The sequence below is a fragment of the Crinia signifera genome, chromosome 5 (assembly GCF_055691185.1).
Source record: "Crinia signifera chromosome 5, ASM5569118v1, whole genome shotgun sequence".
Classification (NCBI taxonomy): domain Eukaryota; kingdom Metazoa; phylum Chordata; class Amphibia; order Anura; family Myobatrachidae; genus Crinia; species Crinia signifera.
In genome coordinates, this window is record NC_139221.1 from 106,218,372 (window position 1) to 106,229,096 (window position 10,725).

At 42.8% G+C, this 10,725-nt stretch overlaps 1 protein-coding gene across 4 annotated transcripts in view; it reads left to right on the plus strand.

The window, feature by feature from the left end:
- Window positions 1-10,384, plus strand: part of LOC146080462 (glyoxylate/hydroxypyruvate reductase B-like) — a 29,348-nt gene extending 18,964 nt beyond the window's left edge. For all 4 annotated transcript variants that reach the window (XM_083187797.1, XM_083187798.1, XM_083187796.1 and 1 more), the window contains exons 4-6: window positions 2,359-2,534; window positions 4,587-4,683; window positions 7,906-10,384. In XM_083187797.1, coding sequence (XP_083043923.1) covers window positions 2,359-2,534; window positions 4,587-4,683; window positions 7,906-8,062 — 430 coding nt within the window. In that variant the 3' untranslated portion in view covers window positions 8,063-10,384. The remainder of the gene's footprint in view (window positions 1-2,358; window positions 2,535-4,586; window positions 4,684-7,905) is intronic.
- The last annotated feature ends 341 nt before the right edge of the window (window positions 10,385-10,725 follow it).

Genomic DNA, 10,725 nt, shown 5'->3' on the forward strand with positions numbered 1-10,725 from the left:
TTGTTGCAAGGAACTATAAATAGAGGTCTAGTTCAGAGCATCTAGCTTAGGCCCAGATATCGCTCAGAACGACCCTTAGAAATTCTAAACAATATCTTTAACTTTCTCGTCTGGAGGCTCTTATTCAGATCTGATCACAGTACAAATTTGTTCTCAAAATGGGCAAAACCATGTGCACTGCAGGTGGGGCAAATGTAACATGTGCAGAGAGAGTTAGATTTGGGTGAGTTATTTTGTTTCTGTGCAGGGTAATTACTGACTGCATAATTTTTACACTGCAATTTAGATTTCAGTTTCAACACACCCACCCAAATTGAACTCTCTCTGCACATGTAACATCTGCCCCACCTGCAGTGCACATGGTTTTGCCCATTTTGAGAACAAATTTGTACTGTGATCAGATCTGAATAAGGGCAAAAGAGTGTACAGACGAGGGAGGACCTCATTAATGAGGGCTAAGCTGCAACATGGCCTCCCCCCAGGTATCGGCAACAGCGTCTGCACTTGCCAGGGCTGCGTCTAGTCTCCCCCCCCCCCCCACACCCCACACACACCAATATCGCTGGGTACACACATCACCTAGTGCAATGATTTTCAACCTTTTTACCTTGTGGCACACTAAATAAGTTTTAAAAATTGCCAAGGCACACCATGAGATCCCCACAAGGCAAAACACATTGGACCCCACAGGTAAAAACCAAACCTATTGGCCCCCATATAAAAAAAAAACAATCACAGTGGTCCCTACAGGCAACAACAATAAAATACATTGGCCCTTGTAAAGAATAGACAAATAAATAAAAGTTGAACTGGTGGTGAGTGTAAACTGGTTTCGGCATCTGTAGATCTGGGGGCACACTTGAGAACACCTCAAGGCACACTACTGTGCCAGGGCACAGTGGTTGAAAAACACTGACCTAGTGTGTAACCAGCTGAACCTTACTCCACTCCGCCAAGAAATATATCTGCAATGAATGGTCAAAAGTCTTACCAGACATTAAAGTTGACATGCTTAAATGAGCCCCATATTGGCATATGCTCAGCAAAATACTCTGTTAAACAGTAATATTCTTCTAAATGATTATTAGCCAAAAGAAAATTAATCTCTCCATTGTATCATTGACTGATTAACAAAGGAAATTAGTTTATCAGTAACTTTTTGACTGAGATAATGTTGTGATTTAACTATGTCATCTAACCTTGATCCCTTCAGTCTTCTTAAATATGTATTATTGTATTTATAAAGCTTATGTACAAAAGTTGTTACTATGAGATTGCTTGCTTGCTTTTTGAACACTTTATACTTTTCTGAGCCACCGTTCTTAATACTAAATGCAGTATAGGTAAAGGTTATAAAAGGATCCAGTTAGCATACAGGGATAATGCATTATGGTAATACAAAGCAGCCATACTGTTGTACGTAGGTTTCCTTAGCTATAGTGGATACTTTAATATCTGGTGTATTTGAGATGTATCTATTGCAATAAAAGGGAGCGCTTCTGTTCATAGATAAACATAATTGTTTTTATTAATATTACACCATCAAGTAAAAAAGAGGGCTAAAAAACACATAAGTATTCACACACACTCAAGCACCTTGATCCAATCAATATATTGGGCAGATTTCTAGTAACATGTCCGTGATACTTGGGTACCCAATATAGGTCTCCTTTTAAAGGTTGCGTTTAGATTTAAATAGTTAAGGATACCTCAGAGCTCAGGGACACCACTTGTGATAATGTCCAGATATCCAGATGAATATGCAAATTTGCAATGGCTTATCCCCCAATATATTAGACTCCTTGTAATCCCCACATTTATTTATGTCACCACAGTTAATGTTTATATGATATCTCACCCTTCTCCTGGATTTGAAATCTTTAGTTGCAAGGACAGACTGGCCGCGCTGGTATGCGTGAAGTAATCGCCGCTGCACTTGGTGGGATGTTTGTATTTGAGATGTAGGCTGTAAAATAAGCAATATTCATTTGCTTTTATGAGCTGTTGGATCAAATGTGGGTGTGAGAATCAGAAAGAGAGATTTGGGGAGAGTTTTTCCCTTTTTTTAAGCAGCAATTAATTACTTTGCAAAATCACCCTGGGTTTTCAGTGTAAATGATTGCTGCTTTAAAAAACATGGCGAAACTCTCCCCAAATCTCTCACTTTCTGATTCTCACACCCTATTACATTTGGCCTGTGGTGTCTGTTTGATTCCTGTACATATGATGCATGTATTTTAGTGTTAGTAAAGGTGAAAAAAATCTCATTACTTTTATGACTGCAGTGAAATGGCCAATAACTTTTATGAAACACTGCAGAAATTAACTATTGAAGTTGCCATTTAATATTTCTTACAGGCTGGAAGAAGAAAAGTCTCTTGGAGCTTCATACTGTGAAAGCCTGGATGATTTGTTGCAGCAGTCAGATTATGTGATGCTTGTGGTGAACCTAACTCCAGCAACAGAGAAAATGATTGGGAAAAGAGAATTTAAACTGATGAAACCCTCAGCAACTTTGATAAATATAAGCCGAGGTTTGTAGCATATAATAGAACTTGTTCTCCATCTTGTATGCAAAGTGTATTGTTCTTGAATAGTAATGATTTAGGTGGTTAATTATCAAATAATGGGGCAGATCTATTAAGCTAAAGTAAAGTGATGAAGTGGCCAATAGGCTGTGTTTGAAAAAATGACAATCAGGAGCTGATTGGCTGATGTGTTATCACCTTCGACTTTATTACCACTTTATCACTTTACCAGGCTTGATATATCTGCCCCAGTATTTGCAGCATATCCCCCCCAAAACAAAACAAAATATTCAGTATCCCCCAAATGCACAATGGAGGGACGGTAGCAGATCTCTCCATATCGGCTGCTCTCTCCATTTCCGACGGCGGGTGCTGCCACCATTTTGATGGAAGCATTTTGGAGTTTGGCTCCCGCAGTCCATTGCAACCTATAGGCCACACTTTGCCAAAAATGAAAGCATGTGGTCAGTAGACATTGCATGTGCAAAAGTCCCACTAGAGGTATGAAGAGATTGCTGCCCACTAGAGGTATGAAGAGAGTGCTGCCCACTAGAGGTATGAAGAGAGTGCTGCCCACTAGAGGTATGAAGAGAGTGCTGCCCACTAGAGGTATGAAGAGAGTGCTGCCCACTAGAGGTATGAAGAGAGTGCTGCCCAATAGAGCTATGAAGAGAGTGCTGCCCACTAGAGGTATGAAGAGAGTGCTGCCCACTAGAGGTATGAAGAGAGTGCTGCCCACTAGAGGTATGAAGAGAGTGCTGCCCACTAGACGTATGAAGAGAGTGCTGCGCACTAGAGCTATGAAGAGAGTGCTGTCCAATAGAGGTATGAAGAGAGTGCTGCCCACTAGAGGTATGAAGAGAGTGCTGCCCACTAGAGGTATGAAGCGAGTGCTGCCCACTAGAGGTATGAAGAGAGTGCTGCCCACTAGAGGTATGAAGAGAGTGCTGCCCACTAGAGGTATGAAGAGAGTGCTGCCCACTAGAGGTATGAAGAGAGTGCTGCCCACTAGAGGTATGAAGAGAGTGCTGCCCACTAGAGGTATGAAGAGAGTGCTGCCCACTAGAGGTATGAAGAGAGCACGTTGCAGGTATGGGCTTCTTTCACAGGCACCGTGCCTGCATGTGGTATGTGATGCTCTGCAGTGCATAAATAGGAATTGGCACAAAATGACAATTATCCTATCTTAAACCCTGTTTTCGAACAGTTTATTCCCTTCTTGTACTAGAGGGATGATTTGTCTGTGATACTGTTACAGGCATTGGGAGGCATTATTATCCCTTATTTGTAAGATGTCACATGCACTATACAAAGGAGACAGACAAAGCGACTAGTAGAATATGTGAAAATTGATGCAGACATTGGCCCTTATTCAGATCTGATTGCAATACAAATTTATTCTCAAAATGGGCAAAACAATGTGCACTGCAGTTGGGGCAGATGTAACATGCATAGAGTTAGATTTATGTGAGTTATTTTGTTTCTGTGCAGGGTAAATACTGGCTGCATTATTTTTACACTGCAATTTAGATTTCAGTTTCAACACACCCCACAGAAATGTAACTCTCTCTGCACAGGTTACATCTGCCCCACCTGCAGTGCACATGGATTTGCCCATTTTGAGAACAAATTTGTATTGCGATCAGATCTGAATAAGGGCCATTGTGGTACTTTCCTATTGTTTGTTCCGTACATTTATGACATGTGTAGGTTTGTACCCTGCTGTGATGGTCTTACCTTATACTGTATTCACTTTTACAATGAGCAATTTTACCAGTGGTTCCCAAACCTTTGCATACAACAGTAGGCAGAAGGCTGCTCATTTTTACCCTTGCAAAATATGGATGGTGTGTGCCGCAAAGTAATTTTTAGTGCCCATTTTCAGCATCATTATAGATAGTTTACCCACATAACTCAGTCCCTGGTTATTTTACTCTGTTATAATGGTGAAACCAAATGACTAAACCATGAAAACCCTGAGCTTCTTATTCCCTATCTTAGTAACTGTCGGTGATGGTGAGAGAAAGGTACATAGTAACATCATCTTCTTGCACACAGGACTGGTCGTGGATCAGGATGCTTTGGTAGAAGCCCTGCAAGTGGGAGAAATTAAAGCAGCTGCCTTAGATGTTACATACCCTGAACCACTGCCCAGGTAAATTCTGCTGCTCATGTAAGTGTCTGTGCTAGCTCCTAGGAAACTTCTAGACTACATCAAAATATAGTTTTAACACTCCAATTAGCAGCCTTCTATTGTGTACTGTATGTCCTACATGGACACTTTAAAGGTGCGTACACACGGATAGATTTAGCAAACGATCCAATCTCGATTTGGTGTCAAATAGTGAACGATTGTACAAACGATTGCACATGAACGATCGATCTTTAACGATGGTGGATGGGAGTGGGAGCCAGTCAATCAGCTTTACCAAATCGTTCATCGTGCATGCACACGAAACAATCTGTACACATCGCTAACGATTGGTCTATGATCTTTCTGAATGCAACAAAGGTCATCGATCTCTACCAAGGACCGGCGGGTACGCTCATCGTCATCTATATTGTTCGTACACACAGAACAATTTGAGTGATTGGTGCTTTCAATCGGTCAGGAACACCCAGGTCTTTTGCCAAATCTATCCGTGTATATGTACCTTTATAGGTGGGCATATACTAGGGCAATTTATCTGAGGCTTGATATTGCATCAGATTTCCCTTGAACTCTCCAGCAGCTTCCTGGGAGTCCTGTATGTCAGATTTTATCCTTTAGTGTTTATTTCGCATCAGATATGTTGCATGCAATTTATCAACCCGTGACAAATCGCATACAATTTATCTTACTGCTACACTTGTACCATACAATTTATCTGATGGGCTGTTCTACAGTGTGTTGGGGGGCTGGCCTAAATAGTGCTATTTAAAGCTATGTAGAAGAAGCTAGTAGCTACCCTATATATGGGGACTATTCAGACGCGTTTGGTCAATCTGAAAATTTACCGTCTGACCGATTATCAGCGTCGCATGCGCACAAAGCCAGCGAAAACACAGGCATTGCCCGGGCATTGGGAGGGAGGGACACTGATGTCAGGGCCATTACAGCGCCGTATTCTCCATTTGTATTTTCGTCCGATCCCGGTTGTACCCGTTCGCACCGGGGATTAGCCGTAATCAGCCTTTTTAATAAGTCTCCGCCCTACTGTTGAATTTGGCCGGTAATTCAGCAGAAAATACAGCTGGAAAATACTCCTCATTTTCCAGGCGTATTTGGTTGAAGCCTGTACGGGTCTGTCAGATCAGTCACACCTATGCAGGCTTCTCGGTATAATAAAATATAAAATAAATAAATAAAAACGGCGTGCGGTCCCCCTCGCGGCTATAACCAGCCCTGGGCTCATTGAGCCGGTCCTGGTTACAGAAATACTGCTGGGATCTCCCTGTATTTCTATAACCAGCACCGGGTTCTTGGCCCGGTCCTGGTTCCCAAAATATGGGGGACAAAAGGACTAGGGGTCCCCCATATCTTGGAAACCAGCATCGGGCTCAAAGTGGTGTCCTGCCACAGCCGGGTGACACTTTTTACATCCCGCAGTCAAAGCATGAGCTCCCTGGCTGGTCAGCCCGGGCTGGGTCCCTGGGGTAGTGGGCACGCCCCCAATAAAGGGGTCCCTCCCTGCCTGGGCTGAAGCCTGGGGTTGTCCCCACCATCCCTGGGCTGTGGGTAGTGGGCTGAAAGTATTGGTGGACAGTGGAAGCAGCAGCCTCGGGAGTATTTTCTTCTGTCAGAGGCTAATGCTGCTGCTGGGTAGAAGGAGGGGGAGGGATACGGGGCAGGGAGCGAGGAGAGGAGGCTGCTGGAGTCCTCGCAGCTGCTGCCGAGTGGGAGGAGCCTGGACAGAGCCGGGAGAGGAGGCGAGCCCTGCAATGTTTTGCATCGGCATGTGCTCCTGAAGACCCAGCGGGTGGTGACGGATTTCTCCGGCGGCAGATACGACCTAGGAGGTGCGATGCAATGCGCACAGGAACGTGTGTCACATCGCACCTCTTGTCATGTACATGCAATCTTGGCACTCTACATCTGAAATCTCATGTAAATTGCCCATATTGCATGTAAATCGCCCCCATGTGTATTGGGGCCTTAGATTGCTATACTGTAGCAGAGATATTGATAGCAAACATAGAGGTATCATTGCCAGACCTGGAGCTCCTTCAGATCAGTCTCCTGCATCATCCTGTACATGATGCTCTGCATCTGGCAGTCAAAACAAATGCTCTCCAAGTAGCTTTGCTATAGGACTGTGCTGTGCATCTGTTAGGAAGGCTCTGTCAGTGAAAGGATGGGCGACTCACCTTACACAAAGGGACTCACTGCCTCATTGCTTCCAGTAATCTGCCATAGTAGAGGAGATCTTTCCTGATTAGACTGTAGGATTGGGCTCTGCATCTCTTCTGCCCACTGACTATTACTATAGTGCTTTACGTTAACTCCCCAAAACAGTCTCTTCCTGTCATTTACTTTGCGATGAAAAGCTCAGTGAGATCAGCTCTGTGAAAATTGGCCATTCGGGCAAACATGAACTAGGCCCATTGTGACCTTTACAAAACTGAAAACCAATGTGCTTTTCTGTAGCATTAACCTTTATACTTGCTATTCATTGTAACATTTATGGACTTCTAGTACTGTATCATAACTTCCCTACATACACTTGAGGTTATATGTATCAAAGCTTGGAGAGAAATAAAGTAGAGAGCTATAAAGTATCAACAAAATATCTCTCGTCATGTTACATGCTGTGTTTGAAAAATGACAGTGTGTACAACAAGAAGGTGAGAACAGCCTAGTGACACACATTACTGTCAATAACAGATAGTTACTTCATTAGTAATGTCCATTACTTTTGCTTGACCTGAAATTAAAGTAGCTTTCTTATTTTTTTTTTATTTTATTATGATTTTTTTCAACTGATCCTTTCCTGTATTAGTTAAAAACTCAAAAATTATACCTTTTAATAAAAATAAAAAAACTTTCTAGAAAAGTTACCCTGGGTCCATCATTTGGGAAGTGCACTGCTTTTATCAGTAAATCCAAGTCAAATTCCTAGTACACGCAGGTATACATGGCCAATAAAGTTGATTCTGGGTACAATTGGTTCAGCCACTGACTAAACAATCCACACTGTACATATGATTTGTTATGTTAATTCTGAGAGCTGATCAATGGTTTTCGATATCCCATAGTTACTTAATATACTGTAGGTTAACATTCAAAGCTAATACTGGCAACGAGGAAATACTTCTATCACAATGGTAATGTTGACTTTTGTTTTTTGGTTTCTCCTTTTTTTTATTTTCCTCTACAATGGAAATCACCTTTCTTCAGAGATCACCCACTGCTTAAACTGAGCAATGTTATTTTAGCTCCTCACATGGGCACTGCGACGCGTGACACCTTACGCCTTATGATGGAAGATATGGTCCAAAGTATGATGAATGCTATAAATGGTCTTCCAATTTCTAATGAAGTTCTTGACAACTAACTTAAGATATTGCAGTCTTGGGGACTAGGACCCCTTACTGTACCTGTAGATATTCAGTTTATAGTATGTTGAATGGTCTTTGATACTAATAGTAATACTCTGAGTGTGCCTTGAAGACCGAGGTTGCGGTTGCCTTCTGTATACAGAGCAGAGCAGAACAGAACCGGTACTATAAAAAAGGTGCAGCTGACTGATGCTAGAAGATTCTTGTGCAATTTGGTGTACCAAGAGAGGCTGTTTGGTGTGACTGCATCAATGGTGTATGCGGAGATACCTGCATGTAGTAATTCAGAAACTTGTAAAGGATTTGCAAACTATTTAGCACCACTGTACATAGGGAGTAATTCTGGTTGACTCGCAAAGCTGCAAATTTTGCATTTTTGCAGGTCATTTAAATGCCACCTGCCGCCCGCACAAATGCCCGACCCCCCCTTACACACTGATTTCCCAGGGGCAAAATCATTCTAGGGTTGCCCGCCATTCTATGATTTTCAAACGCTCGCAGATCTAAGACACCTCTCTTGTGTCTTAGATCTGCAGGTGCCTGTACGGGAAGCACCGGTGCTTTAGAGTGGGAATGCCCATGAAACACTGGGCGTTCCCATGGCCGCAACCACGGCCCGCTTCCCCACGGCCCCCCAACCGCACTGCTGTGTCTGAGCAGCTGGCGAAGAATCAATTTGCCATGACCGCACACACAAAGAGATAACCTCCACAGAGCCTGAGGCATAGACGGACCCCGTAGTTGAGCGGTTTCGGGGGTGGTGGGGGTTCTGCTACCGCACATCCAGAAAAATACATAGAAACCCTTACAGCACATTTGCAAACGCAAGTGTCTGATTTGTTCACGAACACTTGAGAAGGAGTGTGTGATACCTGGGCAGTTCAGGTGGAGACTAGGAGGTGCCCTTAAGTGAATGTAAAAATGGTCCGTTTTATGGCGTGTTCCCATTAGCAAACCCAATACTCAGAGGCAATGTTGAGTTGGATGTGAGAAGAATAGGTAGTGTAGACCCTAGGCTACCACACATGTTGATGGAGTGACAGATCTTTGAGTATTTAAAAACGTTGTCCCAATCACACCAACCACAGAGCTTGAAAGTGGATGCCTCGGCAAGTGTCTGATTTTGTTCACTCACACTTGAGAAGGGGTTTGTTATACCTGGGCTGGAGTACACCCCAGGGCCAAGGGAAGGCTGAGAGAAGCATTTGCATATTTACATAGACACTACTGAGAACAGCTGCAATTATGGATGAATTCCCAACCATCTCTGAATTACCAAAATGTGTTGGGACTCTGACTGTCAGGGTGCTGCTGTCGGGTTTTATGACCATCGGCATCCTGACTGGTGGAATCCCATACCCAACCCTTTAATATAACAAGAAGGTGATATTCAGCTATTTACAATCACCACACCTGTCCTCTGTAGAATGTTTGATGCATTTCCCCCTATGTGCTGCAAGGAAGCATTAAGACAGGCATGTCCAACGTTGGCCCTCCAGATGTTGTGAAACTACACATCCCAGCATGCTTTGCCACAGTTTTGCTATTTGAGAATGCTAAAACTATTGCAAAGAATGCTGGGATGTGTAGGTTTACAGCATCTGGAGGGCCAACGTTGGACATGACTGCATTAAGATGTGTTAATTAAGACACCTATAACACTACGGTAAAGCAAAGACAAAGTAGAAAGTGTTGTCTGTGCCTTTAGCTAATGTTGATTTTTGACATCCATGCAAACAAGCTGTTATTATCAACCATCTGTCATTCAACTATTGTGTAACAGGCACTTAACTGGAGACTTAAATTATTAGAAGACCTAATTTATTTTATGTGTTAAACAAACCTGTATCCCATCCTATAAACCTGTATTTGTTTGCAAAGTATTTCCTTTCATTTGTTTCAGTCATTTCACAATTTACAAAGCCCCTTTATATGTGCATAACGTCACAATTTCCTTATGCACATCACTTAGAAACTAAACTTACATCCAGACTGTATTTTATGGACATCAGAACATTTGTCATTCCAATAAATGATAAGAGCTATTTGACTATATTTCTGCATTTTGATATAAAGTATGGTTTATGTGCATTGGACATTTTATTTTTCACTTGTGCAGTGGTTCTCAAACTTGGTTCTCAGGACCCCACACAGTTCACATTTTCTAGGTGACCCTCCGGGAGAACTGTGTATCACCAACTGTCACATTTTAAAAATCCACAGGTGACCTGGAAAACATGAACTGTGTGGGATCCTGAGGACCGAGTTTGAGAATCTGCACTAGTCTAATCCTAATGAAATAAAGACTGTCTCTCTGATTTTTGAACAAAGAGCCTTATTCATGTTGGATCTCATAAGTGTTCCAACCCACAGTTTCCCACGCATGTACACGACGGGTCCTGCTATTGCATCGCTATAATGCAAACGCCTCTGCCTGATTGACAGGCAGGGTACTTGTGTAGTTTCACGGCGCCAGCATGGCTCGCCACGCTATCTAAAATCAACTCCATGCCAACGTGGATAGTGGGGGTATGAACTATCCACGTTGGCATGGAGTTAAGTTACTTTATTTTAGATAGTTTGGCGAGCGTACCCAACCCGGAAGTAGCACGGAGCCATGCTGGCGCCGTGAATGACAAGAACCACAGGCAGAAGCATT